This window comes from Rhipicephalus microplus, chromosome 3 (genome assembly GCF_043290135.1).
Source record: "Rhipicephalus microplus isolate Deutch F79 chromosome 3, USDA_Rmic, whole genome shotgun sequence".
NCBI lineage: Eukaryota > Metazoa > Arthropoda > Arachnida > Ixodida > Ixodidae > Rhipicephalus > Rhipicephalus microplus.
In genome coordinates, this window is record NC_134702.1 from 285438995 (window position 1) to 285456147 (window position 17153).

General features: G+C 45.1%; 1 protein-coding gene across 6 annotated transcripts in view; it reads left to right on the top strand.

Annotated features, from left to right (window-relative positions):
* Nucleotides 1–13818: 13818 nt before the first annotated feature.
* The window catches only part of Ssu72 (Ssu72 CTD phosphatase), a 137972-nt gene continuing 134637 nt past the window's right edge, over nucleotides 13819–17153 (top strand). For 2 of the 6 annotated variants that reach the window (XR_012894579.1, XM_037419154.2), the window contains exon 1: nucleotides 13821–14240. Coding sequence is in view for 5 of the 6 variants with exons in the window: in XM_037419154.2 (XP_037275051.1) it covers nucleotides 14164–14240 (77 nt within the window). In the remaining variant the exon portion in view is untranslated. Of the gene's footprint in view, nucleotides 14241–17153 lie in introns of all 6 variants that reach the window. The other 4 variants (XM_075891080.1, XM_075891081.1, XM_075891082.1 and 1 more) reach the window with 4 other exon arrangements.

A 17153-nucleotide genomic window follows, 5' to 3' on the forward strand; every position in this document is an offset into this window, starting at 1 on the left:
TAGACGCAGTGACCTCGGGGGATGGGGTTGCCAATATTCAAAATTCCGAACAGCCCCCATTGCAGACAAGTGACAGCTCGAAGCCATCGATACCGAAGAAGACGACAGCAACGACTAATTCGACGAATGAGACAACTGCCGACGTAACCGACGTTATCAGCGCTGACCTCGTCGTTCACATTGACGGCCACCAAGTGACGGCACTTGTGGACACTGGCTCCCACTTTTCTATAATAAGCCTACAGCTAGCCGAAAGACTCAGGAAGGTGAAAATGCCATGGCAGGGACCCAATATAAGAACTGCAGGAGGTCAGTTGATGACACCGGTTGGAAAGTGTACGGCCCGACTCTTCATTGCTGGTTCCACCTTTGTCGCCACCCTCGTCATTCTCCACGAGTGCTGTAAACAGCTCATATTGGGAATGGATTTCTTGCGCAAATACGAGGCTGTGATTGACATCCGTGACAGAAGCGTAACGTTCACTGTAAGCTCGGAGAGTGCTACAGATGAGGAACACCAGCCACCTCACTTCCGTATTGCCGATGACGACGTCATACTGCCGCCACGAAGTTGTTCTCTCGTATCCGTGCACTGTGACAAATTACGAAATGGTACTGGCGTCGCTGAACACACCAAGGAGCTCGCATTCACTAGCGGCATTTCTGTTGCCAGGGCTGTCATCACTGTTATTGACGGATGCGCTGAACTGTTATTGACAAATTTGAGCAGAGAACACCGACACATAGTTAAAGGCACGGCTATTGCCTATTTTGACGAACTCTCGCAAACAGAAGATTGTCATTTAGTGGAGCAAGCAGCAGCGTCTACTATCACTACACCGACACCTGTAGACGTTGGTCCAATGTTATCTCCCATTGAGCGAGACCGCCTTCTCACGCTGATCAACAAGTTCCACGGCTGCTTCTCATCCACATCAAGAGTTGGTCAAACGGCACTGACGAAACACCGCATCATCACGGATTCCGATGCCAGACCCATCCGGCAAAATCCTTATCGAGTCGTCCCAAAGGAGCGTGAGGTAATTCAAAAACAGGTGAAAACGATGCTAGAAGATGGTGTTATTCGGCCATCTAACAGTCCTTGGGCATCACCTGTAGTACTCGTCAAAAAGAAGGATGGTAGCTTGCGTTTCTGTGTCGACTACCGTAAGCTTAATCAGATCACAAAGAAGGACGTCTACCCTCTGCCGCGTATTGATGATTCATTGGATAGACTACGAAACGCACGCTACTTTTCGTCTATGGACTTAAAAAGCGGCTACTGGCAAATTGAAGTGGATGAGAGAGATCGTGAGAAGACCGCCTTTGTTACGCCCGACGGACTTTATGAATTTCAGGTTCTTCCTTTCGGTTTGTGTTCGGCGCCAGCAACATTCCAGCGTCTCATGGACATGGTTCTGTCGGGACTTAAGTGGCAAACCTGCTTGGTGTACCTCGATGACGCGAATTGTCTTTTCGGCGACTTTCGAGGAACACTTACGAAGGCTCGAAGCAGTTTTTGAAGCAATACGCTTGGCCGGTCTTACTCTAAAACCAGAAAAGTGCCACTTCGGCTTCCACGAACTTCGATTCCTCGGTCACGTCGTGAGCGGCCAAGGGATCCGACCCGACCCGGATAAAATTGCCGCCGTGGCAAACTTCCCGACACCATCAGACAAAAAATCAGTGCGACGTTTTTTAGGTCTCTGTGCCTACTACCGGCGGTTTATTGCTAATTTTTCGCGCATCGCATGGCCATTGACACAGCTTACTCGGGAAGATACCCCCTTCAGATGGGGCGAAGACCAACAGCAGGCATTTCACGAGCTTCGTCAGCGAATGCAAACACCCCCCGTACTGGCCCACTTCGATGAAGACGCATCGACAATACTTCATACAGACGCTAGTAATGTGGGTCTTGGAGCAGTGCTCGTACAGTCGAAGGACAACAATGAAAACGTGATCGCCTATGCTAGCAGGACGCTGTCCCGCGCTGAAGCTAATTACACTACGACGGAAAAAGAATGTCTTGCAATGGTATGGGCAGTCCTGAAGTTTCGTCCTTATTTGTACGGCCGCCCATTCACCGTTATCAGCGATCACCACTCTCTCTGTTGGTTAGTCAACTTGAAAGATCCGTCTGGCCGCCTTGCACGATGAAGTCTTCGGCTCCAAGAATTTGACTTCACTGTTGCCTACAAGTCGGGAAAACGACACACCGATGCCGACTGTCTTTCTCGGTCTCCTGTTGAGACGGCATCCCCGGACAACGACGATGACGACACGACCTTTCTCGGAATTGTGGACACTGCCACCTTTTCTCAACAGCAGCGTGGCGATGCTGAGCTGCTACCACTTATAGATTACCTACAAGGGCGAGCGAATAGCGTTCCGAAGTTATTTGCGAGAGGGCTGCTGTCGTACTGCTTGCGAAATGACGTTCTTTATAAGAGGAACTTTTCACCCACCGGCAGCAGCTACTTGCTCGTCGTTCCTTCTTCGCTTCGCCGTGAGGTACTGCAAGCCTGTCACGACGAACCTTCCGCTGGTCACTTGGGTTACGCAAGAACATTGGCGAGGATAAGGCAGAACTATTACTGGCCAAGACTTGCCGAAGTTGTCAAAACTTACGTGCAGGCATGTCTAGATTGCCAGTGCCGCAAGCCACCATCCATCAAACCAGCTGGCCTGCTGCAGCCTGTTCGAGTGCTGGCGATACCGTTTGCACAAATTGGCATGGATTTCCTGGGCCCCTTCCCAAAGTCTGCCACTGGAAACAGGTGGATAATCGTCGCCACGGATTACTTGACCCGATACGCGGAGACAGGCGCTCTGCCACGGGCAACGGCAGCTGAAGCGGCGCAATTTTTCATCGAAGCCATCGTCTTAAGACACGGTGCCCCCGCAATAGTAATCACCGACAGAGGTACTGCGTTCATGACCGAGCTTTTGAACACCATTTTCCGACTAAGTGGTACAGCTCACAGGAAGACAACGGCGTATCATCCCCAGACCAACGGGCTCACCGAACGCCTCAACAAGACACTGGCTGACATGATAAGCATGTACGTAGATGTAGAGCACAAGAACTGGGACATCATTTTGTCCTACGTCACGTTCGCCTACAACACGGCTCGTCAAGAGACCACTCGGAAGACACCCTTTAGTCTCCACTACGGACGCGAGGTCACAACAACGTTAGACGCAATGCTCCCTCATGAAAATGATGGCAATGAGACAGACGCCCAAGAGTTTACCCAGCTAGCAGAAGAAGCCAGACAACTTGCCAGGTTGCGAATCACAATAGGCCCGTGTACTCAGATTTGGGTGCACGTTAAAGAACCCCAGGTGGTCGAAATTTCCGGAGCCCTCCACTACGGCGTCTCTCATAATCATATGGTGGTTTTGGGACGTTAAGCCCCACAAATCAATCAATCAGGTTGCGAATCACAAAACAGCAAGACAACGATGCCAAGTATTACAACCTCCGGCACAGACCCGTCATATACAACGTGGACGACAAAGTATGGGTCTGGACACCTGTTCGTCAGCGTGGGCTTTCCGAAAAGCTGTTGCGAAGATACTTCGGACCCTACAAGGTTCTGCGACGCATTAGTGACGTCAACTACGAGGTTGTTCCGGACGGCGTGCAGTGTTCAAAGCGGCGCAGACATTCACCAGAAATTGTCCACGTGCTTCGGATGAAGCCTTACTTTCAGTGACTAACTGTGCAGTATTGGTTTCGCCTTGCTTCTCAAACGTTTAACATCGGGACGATGTTTTTATAAGGGGGAATAATGACGCGCGTATGTGCCAGTGGTGAGGACAACGAAGGAGCGCGAGTGTCTTTGGCCGAGGGTAAAAGACGAAGAAGTCGTTGCAGTCTGTTTCATGCGATCGATAAATCGTATTTGTTTGAGGCGCTTTGTGTGCTCGTCAATCTCGCGTCGTCACAATATAGATGGGTATACCGACCCGACAGGCAAAATGATCATGGATATGTGTGAAAGGCTTGATTTGATTATTCTCAACAGTACCAAGAAGTGTGAAGGCCAAATAACATGGGAGGTAGGAAGGCTGCAGTCGACGATAGCTTATGCACTGATGTCACATAGGATGTATGATAAGCTCAGGGGAATGCACATAGATGAAGGTGGTTCCAGAAGTCTGGGTAGTGATCACAAACGTATCAAGCTAAATTTTGAAAGAGCATAAGTGGGAAGGAGACAAGATGAGCAACTACAGGAAAATTTTTATCCAGCAAGGCAAATTGAAATAGTCAATAAACAAATTGAGAAAGTAATCACGGAGGATAATAAAACAGTGTGGACATACACGAATCTAATTAGACTGTTTGAGCTAGAGCTCGCTAAGACGCGTAACAAGTCACCCCGGAAAAGAAGACACAAACCTAAAAGTTGGTGGGATGAGGAAGTTAAGAGAGCCATAGCAAAACGCCAGGAAGCTTCTAGGGAACACATACATGCTAAGCAGCGGGGTGAATCGACAAATGATGTTGAAAGAAAATGGGAAAATTTTCTAAGCTGTAGAAGGGATACATCCCTTCTGATCAATGAAAACATCAGAAGAAAGGGAGCTCAGTGGCTGGCAGAAGTACATAAGAAAGATAGAAAGCCAGCTGCGAAAATTTGGAACCATGTAAACTCCCTAAGAAATGAGACGAGCCTAGAGCAGAGGTTTAAAACTACAGCCCAAGGTGCTAGGCTAGAAGGGGACGAAGCTATTGAATATATAAGAACAAGGGTGACAGAAAATTTTCAACAAAAAAGTGCTTTATGCACCACAATAGACAAGGATGAATCAAGTGGCGCAATGGCTCCATTTTCACAACGAGAGTGGGAAAGGGCTGAGGGGAGGGTTCCAAGTAGTACATCAACAGGCCCAGATGGCATTCCAATTATGCTGATAAAGACATTGGGTCCGAAGTCTAAACAGACTTTGATAGAGGCAGTGAGCTGAACAATAATCGATGGTGAAGTCCGTGATGGATAGAAACTTAGCAGGATGAGCATGATCTATAAAGGAAAGGGGAACAAAGATGACATAAACTACCGTCTTTTAACAGTTACATCCGTGGTCTACAGGCTGGCGATGCAGATTATAAAGCAAAGACTGCAGGCATGAGTAGAGGATCAGGGTGTGCTGGGAGAACTGCAGAATGGGTTTCGGAAACACAGGAGGTTGGAAGACAATCTGTTCTCCCTGACGCAGTGCATAAACTGGGTTTTCTGCAGAACACCAAAGTTCAGATGGTGATGGTCTACAAGTCCTTCAATTAGCAGAAGTTGTCCCTTACAATGTGCTTTACTTTTCCAAGTGTGTCAGGCGTATAGTCTTCTATGCAGCCCCCTAGCATAGGTTTAATTGAAAGACTCATTGAAGAAGCGATCCAAACTAGTTTTCTTTTTGTACCAGCACCAAATAGCACATCGGTACTACTGCCGCGTGCTCCACATAGCACAAATCAGTTAATAGACAAACGCCATGACGAAAAATAGCAATGGGCAAAGTGCACGGTTTAACCCAACACCCTCAAGACTGGAGGGTTCAGTTACACCGGCCGTACAGACAACAGCATATATAGAGGCTTTCACTTGCCGTCCTCGCGCTCGCGATGATAAAGAGTTGCAATTTGGAACATCTGTGCACCGGGCCCCAGTGCATAAACCGGGTTTTCAGCAAAAATATGTCGCTTCTTTCAATCAAAATATGCCGGAGGGAAAATTCCTGGTGATCGAATGCTTGGTAGTCTGTTGGAAATCCTGTCACTGCGTTGATATGGCTTATCGCACACCATTCTATAGAAGCAGCAGCGCGGCTTAACGCTCACGAACCATGGAAAAGCGCAGACAGAGAACAAGTACTCCCACGGGCGAACTTAGCTTAAAAAATATTGGAGCGATTTCATTTTTTTTTTTGGAGTATCATTTCCAGAAGTCATGCGCGGCGACTAAATATTTGTAGTACTTTAACTCAAATAAATGCAAGTAACAACCGCCTCATACCTCGGCTATATAATGAAAATATACTAGAATTACAAGACTTTCAAAAAAAGCTATCGCATACACTGCACGCCTTTTTATAGTAGATGCACGTTAGGTACGCCACTGCGACCACTACCAATTCCCTCTCGGAGTGAAACTATGCGTGCTTGTGTGCGTGTGTCTGTAGAAGATGCTAAGATCGGCCTTCCTGACTGGGCGCCGCTTGGACGTGGGGGACGATTGCAGCTAAGCCTACCCTGATTTGTTCCGGATCAACGCTCTCGAGGTGCGCCAAAAGCGGCGACAACGAATTTTTTAGGGCTGTTGGCTCCCCTCGTCAAAAACTCTTTGGACACGCCTGACTGACTGACGGCCTAGGAAGAGCTGTTTGAAATTGAGGCTGCTTGATTTGTTCGACGCGCCAAGAAACGCGCTGAACAATTAGCCGATAGCTTGGGATCCGTCGTCTGGTATGTTTCCCACACTCTGTGGTGCTTGCAAGTCTTCCATTCTCACAAGCCCTAGCCTGCCTAGCGCTGCAGACCCTATTCTGCACATGCGATGCAATGTTATTGCACTGTGATGTGTTGTGCGTATTGTTGCACTGTGACCTACGTTATGTCTTGCTTCACTTTTTGTGTCGCAATCTTCGGAGCACGGCTGTGCTTTGGATCCTTTACCGCTTCCTTCGTCCAGCGTTGTCGACTGCAGAGCATCAACGGAGGCTTATCAAGTGGCCTGCGACCGGTGTGAAGCGGAGGAATTCATCATGCCGGTGTCGGTATCTTCTGCGCCGGCGCCTGCCTCAGGAACGGACTACCACGTGGTCCTACCAGCCCGTATAAATTGCCTCACGTCAGCCATCCCCTCCAGTGGGCTCGGCAGTAGCACGACGGGCAAGATGCTCAACAATCCATTTCTTTGTACGCTGCAGGTTAGTCCCTATTCTTATGGCAAATGTTATCGTAGCGATGACCGTTTTTTGTTTCTGCTGCCGTGCCCACTGTGTGTTCTCAATTTACATTTCGATGTGTGCACTTTTGCTAAGAACTTGTTGATTTGCGGAGACGTTGAATCAAACCCTGGCCCCGGCGAGAAGGAAATGTTGGCTAAACTTCTTTCTGGTCAAACTGCTATGACAGCATCTATCAATGAAATTCTGAGTAAGCAAACGAAACTTGAGGCAGATATCACGTCAGTTACAGAGCGTTTAAATGGCCTTGAAGTTCAGCTGTCTGCAATAAGTGCTTTGAAAACAGATATGTGTGCACTAAAAGATACTGTAGTGAGACTAGAAAAAAACGTGTCGTATCTTTTGGGAAAGGTTGACGATTTAGAAAATAGGAGTAGAAAAAATAACTTGATTCTGTACGGTATCGATGAAGACCCGTCTGAAACACCCGAAGAACTTGTCGAGAAGATAAAAACGAATGTTTTCGTAGAGAAGCTTAAAATCTCGGTGAGCAGTATCGAAAGGTGCCACAGACTTGGCAAAAAGAACGAGAAAGCTCGCCCGGTTATAATTAAGCTCCTAGATTATCGTGACAAGGTGGAGATTTTGAAGTCGTGTCGAAAATTAAAAGGAACCCCGTTTTCGGTCTCGGAAGATTTTTCTAAGAGAGTGCGGGAAATTTGGAAAAAGCTCTGGCAGAGTTCTGCAGAAGAAAGAGAAGCTGGTAGTAAGGTCAAAATGATTTTTGATAAGCTAAGCAGTGACAAGAAAATATACAGATGGGACGAAAAAAAATGCAAGCGTTACAAGGTTTCCGGAAATTCCAAATGACTTCATAACAAAACGAAATCGCCTTTCATTATCTCAAACGTAAATTGCCGCAGCATTGTCAACAAATCAGTCCAGCTTGCGGGTCTGATACTGTCGCACGATGCCGATGTAGCCGTACTTACTGAAACGTGGTTAAGCAGTGAAAGTTTTGATAGCGAATTTGTCCCAAAAGGCTATAACGTGTTCCGCAAGGACCGCGACCGAAGAGGAGGAGGAGTTGCGATACTTTTCAAGAACTCATTACATCCGCAACAATTGCCTGATATATTAGAAGTTGAGGGCATATTTTGCAAAGTCTATATAGGCAAAGTTCGTTATGTTATAGGTGCGGTTTATCGTCCCCCGAACTCTTCTGATAGTGTTCTGGATAAGCTTAGAACCTACCTGCGGCAAAATATAAAGCCACATGACAAACTCATCTTGTCAGGAGATTTTAACTTGCCTAATATTGACTGGGAAAATTTTTCTTCTCATTCTATAGCAACGCTAATCACGAAATGATAGATATTGTTTTTTCGTTCGATTTACTGCAGGTTGTTAAAGAATACACTAGAGAACTAAATGGTTCAAAGTCTATCTTGGACTTATTCTTTTTGAGTTGCTCAATCCAAAACACGGCAATATGTGAAGTTATCAGTGGTATTTCGGATCACAGGGCAGTTTTGCTAACTTTTTTAGATATGTGTGTTGATCGCTGCTGTACAAAAACTTCCTTTCCGAATTTTTCCCGAGCTGACGATGAATCCATTCTGGATATCCTTGATTTTCATTACGATGATTTTGAACACTCGGGTAGCAGTGTGAATGATCTGTGGCTTACTTTTAAATATATTGTCTTTGAATTCGTGGAGCGTTTCATACCGAAAATCGTTAAAAAAACTGAATGCCGGAACCCCTGGATTATAGAGAAACGCTACATTTACAGCGAAAACTTAAACGAATAAAAAGCAAAAGAGCGAAATCTCATGATAAAGCTGCTTATACACCGCTGATAGCTAACCTGTCGGGCGAACTAAAACTGCAAATTGCGCGCGACAAGGAAAGATACCACGAAACATCGCTTCCAACTTTTATCAAAACATCACCCGAGAAATTTTGGAGGCTGATCACGCCAACATCTCGCTCGATTGATTCATTCACGATAAGCGGCCAAAGAACATGCAATGAAGAAATAGTTTGTTCCGCCTTCAACAACCACTTCAGGTCTGTTTTTACTTGTGATAACGGCACCCTTCCTGATTTTTCAATATCGCTCTGACCTATTCCAGACTTAGTCATTTCCGAGAATGGCATTTTAAACTTACTGCTGAATCTGGATGTTAAAAAATCAACCGGGCCAGATGGCATTCCAAATGCCTTCTTGAAGCGCTACGCAGAATGGTGTTCTCGCTATTTGTTCATTTTGTATACCCATTCGTTGAATGAGGGCCAACTGCCAGATGACTGGAAGATCGCCAAAATTAAGCCTTTATACAAAGCGGGAGACAAGTCATCTATTCCGAAATACCGACCGATTTCCCTTATATCAACATCATGTAAAATTCTAGAACACATTATTCATAAACATATAATTACCTTCCTTAATTCTCATAAAGTATTAACAAATGTTTAGCATGGGTTCAGGCGGGGCTTTTCAACGAATACTCAATTAGTGGAAATTACGCATGACTTTGCTCAAGCAATTAACGAAGGGCGCAGACGGATGCCATATTTATGGATTTTCAAAAAGCCTTCGATAAAATTTCGCATGCTAAATTACTTCACAAATTAACTTGTATTCTACAAAACAAAAAGATCCTTGACTGGATAACAGCATATCTAACAAACAGGCGTCAATTTGTTACGGTAAAAAATACATCTTCTAAACACGCTCCTGTAAACTCAGGCGTTCCTCAAGGATCCGTCCTTGGGCCTCTTTTTTTTCTGTTATATATAAATGATATCGTCACTGACCTTTCTGTTCACATTAGGTTGTACGCCGACGACTGTGTCTTATATGAAAACATCACCTCAGTTGACGATCAAATTAAACTAAATCGGAACTTTCTAAAAGTAATTTCGTGGTGTGACAAATGGCAGATGCCTGTTAATTTCGCTAAAACAGTTTTTATGAGAATTACCCTTAAAAAAGACCCTCTTTTGTTCCAGTACTCCACCAACAATACAATTCTGTCAGAAGTAACTCAATACAAGTACCTTGGTCTCTGGATTACAAAAAATCTATCCTGGTCAAAGCACATGGATTTTGTAGTAGCTAAATCTCTCCGTAAACTTTTTTTCCTAAGTCGTTCTTTAAGATCAACCACACCAAGTATTCGTCTCCTCGCTTACAATGCCATTATCCGTCCTATACTAGAGTATGCTGTGGTCATATGGGACCCGTTCACTCAGACTGATATCCAAAAACTTGAAAGGGTGCAAAAAAAGGTTGTTAGGTTCATTTATAACTCGTACGGTCCTACTTCGATTACAAAACTTCTCTTGAAAAGCAAATTTCCAAACATTCCGGACCAAAATCAAATATTGCGCTTAAAATTTCTTTTCCAGTTAATAAAAGATCACTATGCAGTTGACACATCACATATCGTTCACTTTTCATTGGGTTACGGAACAAGACAGAGACACAATCTTACTATCTCTCCATTGATGCAACGAACAAATTGTTTCAAATATTCTTTTCTCCCGAAGACTATCGTGGATTGGAACAATCTACATAACGATGTTGTTACCCTAAATACATTGTCTGCATTTGAAGAGTCACTGCAGAAATGATTGTTATCTATGTTTGTACCTTGCTTTTTGTTGATTCTCTTGTCTCGAAGAATCACTGCAGCTATCAGTTACATAAGTTTGTATTACATTTGTTTTTGATTGTTGTTTGTCTGTTTCCACTGATGTTTATGTTTTGTACCACCCCTGCTATGATCTTGTAAAAGATCGCAGTATCAATAAATAAATAAATAAATGTTTCTCTCTCACCGTATGACAAACTGAACGTGCACCTTCTCTCTTTCCTGTGTTGAAAAGAAGGCAGTGTTTGACTTTCTCTCTCTTACTCCCTCTCTCGTTTTTTTTAAATCCTTATTTGCTGCTCCCTGCGCTCCCTGCTGGGCGGCAGAAATTAGGCACCTTCTTATAACCACTATTCTACCCCCCCCCCCCCCACACACACACATTTGGCGTATGGAGATGAAGACGACAATTTGTTCGGACTGCCCTGAACCTAATGGACATGCATTCTGTCAGTTTACAGATCTGCAAGGCGGCTTTCCTGTAAGGTTTGTTTTTCAACCAAAAACTCTCGTTGACAGACTGCTTTTATTTCTCATTTTGAGCAAACGAGTACAACAAAATGTCACCTCTCTAAACTCCAGCGAAGGCACGCAAGCACAACAAGATCTCAGAAAAAAAAAGGAATGGCAAAAACGAAATGAGCGAGCAAAGCAACCTGTGAACGTGAGTTCTTGGTTGAAAAACTAACCTTACAGAAAAGCTGCCTAGCAGATTATTGTAAACTGTCCACTGTTTTCTCCTGCAGATAATTTTAGGAAGACCAGGACGTAAAGCGTGAGCACCGAGACGCTCTGAATCATCCCTGAGAAGCTCCCATCACGCTTCCATGATGCTACCATCAACATATAGCTACCTATAGCGTGTAAATAGTGTATAGAAACGTTCCTCTTATCAGCCCCGGCTACTCTGCTCGACTTCTACCCGAGACTTGGCTAGCTCCTTCGAATGCATCACGAGCAAGCAAAAGGGAACGGAGTTGTACGGGTGAATATTTGCGACATCACATCGCTTTTATTACGTGACATATTCGTTCTCCGCTGCATTCGGACGCTCGTGTCCGCAGATAACGTTCCAGATTTTATAGCGACGACACACCGTTGATTGCAGTCACGTCATTGAATATCAATTAAACAGAGGTTGCATTACTTATTTGCGAATTACTTCAACATAAGGTATGGTGAAGTAATTTATTACTTAGCCACCAGAAGAGCTTTCTAACTTGACTTTTTTATCAAAACCTGAATATAAAGTTAAGATTTATTTGGTTAATTCTGAGCATTGCCTTCGCAACAGAAGTACATCACCACTGTCCACAACAATTATTATTTATCTTTCGCAGTGCCAGTAGGTCCGTTCAAGTTACGTGATGAAAACATGTTTGCTGGACTACGTCATATATGACATGTCGCTCAAGTGTCTGTCTCCGCATTATTGACGAATCCAGCCGTCTCTTGTAAACTTTCTGCTGGCAAGTTTTTATATTTTATTTTGTTCTTTTTAAAACTGGTGGCCCCAGACAAGCTTAATACGCCTCTGCTCACCACTGGATAGCGTTGTTACGCGTGGCGCCTGGGCCGACGGTGGAGAGCGGCCATTCTTTGTTCATCAAACAAGTCACCGAAGGGCTGTCAGCCTGCTGTTCGCCGTGTATCGTCCATCTTAGCCGGGAAGTGAGGTGGCATTCCGACACCTGTAGACGTTCAACGAGACGACCACAATGGTTTCTTGGCGTCACAGGTGCAGTGTGGTGACCACGCCCCAATCAAAGACGTTGACTTGAGCGAGTGTGAACGGCACCGTCAGAAATGATGTGTGTCCCCCATGATTCAACAGCGCATTATGGACCCATTCCCTGATTTAGTCAAAACGCACACTTTATAATGAGCCACCCAGCTCATTCGCAAGAGATCTCTCGCCCTGTGTACAGAATGTAAGAAAACCTCTGTTAAGTTTGCCATCCTACTCCTGAGTGCACATGCGTTTTCTTTTCTGTCTCTCTACACCCCATTTCTTGCCCCTATTTCTCCACCCCCAGTGCTGGGCAGCAAACCGGATGCCAAGATCTGGTTAATCCCCCGGCCTTCCTTTCTCTATCTTGCCATCTTACTGCATTGGCATCTTCATCCCGAATATCTGATGCCTGAATTAAACGGCATCAAATATTTTCTGCAATATGTTGAGACGCAGTATATAAGTGGTCATCCTCGAAAATTATCAACTTTAACACCACGGACAGGTGATGACATACCCTGAGTAGGTTCGAGCATGTATTATGCCTCGACGCTTCTAATCTCCTTTAAACTTCTCCCTTTCGATTTCATCCTTCGGGGCTTTGTGTAGTTCTTCACCTAACGCACTGCATTGGTGCCGCACTGCTACCATTTCATTTCTTCTGTGTATACGCCCTGTTTCGGGCACGATCATAGGCTGCCATCTTGGACTGATTATGATGCTGTTTTGCATCCATATGAATATTCGAATAGTGCTACGGCGAACTCGCACGCATCAACACGCTGGGCCAGTACATTCAACGTTGTATGACCAAAATCATTGCTAATTACGACATAGAAAACCAGCAAAAATTGCTTTTAAGCCTAAGATGGAAGCGTCTATGCTTTACTGTAACTGTTACATTTATTTTTTGTCAATTTGTCCAATATGTCATTTCATGCAGCGGCCGCCGAACTTGTGCCGCTGTTCATAGGGGTACTCTCGGTCTCTAAAGCTGGATGAAGATAACTGAGAAGCCTGTTTTTTACTGGCTACATAAATGTGAAACGAAGCTATAAATCAAGATGAAAAATAAAAAGACAAATCTGTGAAAATTCGGTACTGGTGCATAAATGGCGCGACGATTGCGCCGATGAATAACGTCGTCGTTGGCGGCGGCGGCGCGCCAATCATTCGGCGCACACCTCTAGGTATACTACATGTCTTCCCCCATCCCACCGACCGCTAAATGTGATTACCGCTTACCTTTGTGATTTCATGAGATAAAATGTTTAAATATTTTGATATTGTACTGTGACATGTTTTCACCTTCAGAATGGTGATTATAGTGTGTATTTTCAAACAAATGCATTAATATAATATAAAAGTGAACTGAACTTGTAAATCTTTTTCCACAACTCAAACACATATTAGTCTTCAAAAACTGCTTTCCATAAAAATCTAAGGAAATCTGAAAAATTTTTCACTCCGGAGAGGGAAAAAGTTGCTCCACAGGCTGGCAGCACTGCGCGGTGGTCATCATCATCTTCACACGCGTTGAGCATGTGCGAGTAGTTGATTTCTGTCTGATTTCTGTTGATTCGATCGTGGCTCCATGAGAAGTAATAAGAGGCTCTATAAGTTCTATGCTCTGTGGCTTTAGCGGAAAACACCTACCACTTCAGTCGCTTTTGTAGTTTAGTTCACACACCTCTCACCGAACCGGTGTTGCATTCCCTCTGGTTGCAGCCACCTGGACCAGATGACAGCAATGACGGGGCTTTTTCATCACTACTGACATTCTTCGAGAGCCGTGCGGGCATGGTGCCGATCGCTGCTGTTGCGGCCTCCTGTTAAAACGAAAGCGTCAGCATGCCCGGATCACTTCGCCTGGCTGTGGTGTGTTCTAGCAACCAGAACCGAAGCATGGAAGCTCACGCGTTCCTGAGGTGTGTAGTTGGCGCTGTGTCCGTCAGCCACTCCGTTCGGGGCTGGCGTTGAGGAACAAAGAAAATGCGTGAGAATGGAAGGCACTCGGCTCGTACAGAGCGCGGAACCGGCTTATCCGTGACACAGGTCGGAAACAGTGGTGAAGCGTAAGCGCTTCGCACGAGCCTAAGAAACGCCGCCAGAAACTGCGGTTGGTCTCTAACAACCCATTTACAGGGCACCATGAAAAGCATATCGACTTTTGAGCCTTAAGCCATGTTAATAAGCACATGAAATGTGATCAAGAGAAGCTCCTCGTCTCTGCTGTAACCACGGCGGAATCTGCGCCAGGCCGGAAAACGCTTTCATCAATGTACCACGCCGTAAATGCTGTGCGTGAGCCCCGAAATCCGTACGCAGCCAGTGTCTTCTGCAGCAGTTCTTTAAATGGAGTGACTAGTACGAGGTCATGAATTGTGTGCGTGGGCGATTCCATCCAGGCTCGAACGAGTAGACTTTCATGGTGGTTTGGCAGGAGGCCACTTTAAAGCTATGGTCAATGTAGAGTGACAGAGGCGTTTCTATTGCAGCAACCAGGGTGGTGTAAAAATAGTTAGCAACAACACACATAGTTGATACTCTTTGATGACTTTTTGTGAGCCTACAAGTTTAAAAGATTGAGGATTGCAGACTGAAAAAGCCTGCACTTGTTCGTATGCTTAATAAGGAGCATTAATGATGCAAGTTTGCAAAATTATTGCACAGTAGAACTGAACAATACTGCCGAAGTTTTACATTGCTCTTGTATGGTTATTCCATGTTCATGATCAAATCCTATCTGTCAGGACATCTTGGCATGTGCAGGCATGATTGAGAGACAATTGAGAGTTAGTAAGTTTGGGTGGCCCTCATTATTCAACCATTTAATCAGTGCCAGTCCATCTTTTGTGGCTACTTCAGGCCCTGTCCAACATGAGCCTATTCCTTCTGTGCTTGTCAATTTATTAATGGCATCACACGCCTAGCCAACCTTGGCCCTGCTGGGAAACAAAAAAACAGTGGCAACTAATTTGGTGTAGACCAGCTTATTCTGATAAACCTGTACTTGCATATGCACACGACTTGTGATGCATCAGCAGTGCTTTTTCTTATGCTAGATACAGCATTCCTTTTGCCTTTTTTTTTTTCATATGCATATTTCTTTGGTGGTCAATAAATCCTAGTGCTTTAGTGTCGCAAAGGGTCAGGTGGGTCTTCAGCACCAGTAGAATCTGTAGCTTCCAACGTTAGTTGCTGTACCTTGATGGAAGTTTCCTCAGTTTCTGCAGAGGTCGCTGGTAGAAGCAAATCCTTGAGTTCTTGCTAATTACAATTATGAAGGGCAACATCTTAAAAGGTCTCTGGGATGCTTTCTTCATATGCATTCTGCTGCACAGGAGTTCGTGTGGTGTGGAATAATGAGATGGGCACAAAAAGAAATATCGAAATTGGTATACGGTAACAGAAATTAACCTTCAAATTTCGAAACCCCAGCAGGTGATGAGAAGAAACGTTCTCTTTCGTATTTTGCGCTCCCACTGACGTCAAAAGCCATTTACAATCACTGCGCTCCTCGTACAGAGGCTTACTGGACCACTGTTCCCATGGTGGTCATTGTGCAGCACTCCTATCGTCCTTTTTTAATTGTTTTCATATTTGAAAACAAGTTCTTTTCTAACTTAGAATGCATTTATAAGTTTTAGAGCACAGCAGTGTTTCCACTCCGTAATTGAAGTGATTCCGGAATCATTCCACATTTTGGCGACCCTGAAATGGAATGGGGACAATGCTTGCAGGAATGAAATGGGACTAGAATTGAGAACATTTTGCCTGGAATGGAATGAAAACGAAATGTGTTTTCGCACAAATAGGGCACGTTTTCGTTCACGTGGAGTTTTTTGAACTTCAGACATTAATATATGAGAGCCTTGAGTTTAACAATATAGCAGCATTTCTAAATCGCTTGGCTAATTACAAGCACGGTACATCTAGAAGTAACGCACCTACTACAATTTTGTTGTTTTATTGACTGTGTTATTCCTAAATTTGTCTCCATTCTTTGCGGAACTGCGGACGAGCAGAACTAAGGAAGCAGCATCCCCCCTCCATTTACACCTTGCGATTTTTTTTTACTCTGCAGTGGCCCACCCGCCTTACTGTCTCCCCACCCTTCACTTTGCGCTATGTCGACATCGGCGGCTTGGACGCATATTCCAAACAACCCTTCTCTAAGTTGTGATGAGTAATAACGGCTGGCCTGATTATTTCGTTCACTGCAAGCTTTCGTATACTACCTTGCGCGCCTTCTCACCTCGTACCCCCCCTCCCCTTGCAATACTGTTTTCACTTAAGTATGAAAACTTAGGCTAGTTGGTAGGACATAACTGAATGTAGGAACAGCGCAACCTAGAAGTGGTTACTGCGTAACTACAGAAGTGAAAAAACAAGGACGGAAAAGAGCGCTGACGTTCAACTAGGCACCGTTTTCACTGTCTAGGCACATGGGTGCCTTCGCCCGAAACTGTCGGCAAAGGTCTAGGCCAGCGCATCACACAGTCGTACAAGAGTAACTGTACGTGCTCCCCCTCCATACGGACAGAGAGAATAAACTTTTAAAAGCATTGGTTCGGGAAACTGCTCGAAGCAGAAAGCCCACGTGGCCACGGCGGTGCCTCCCTGAGTCCTGAAGCGACGATTTAAGCTGAAGAAAACTCACAGTTGTTCTATTCTAGGGTGGAGGCAGCGCCGGGTGGAAAGCCACCACCGCGCCTGTTGGCGGCTACAAAAGCACTGGTGGCTACCATAATGCCTGACCACATAGGCTTTTGCGTCCAATGGTCCACGCTCGAGCAGCTCATGTTTGTGAAGCACAACACAGAGATAGACGGCAAGTG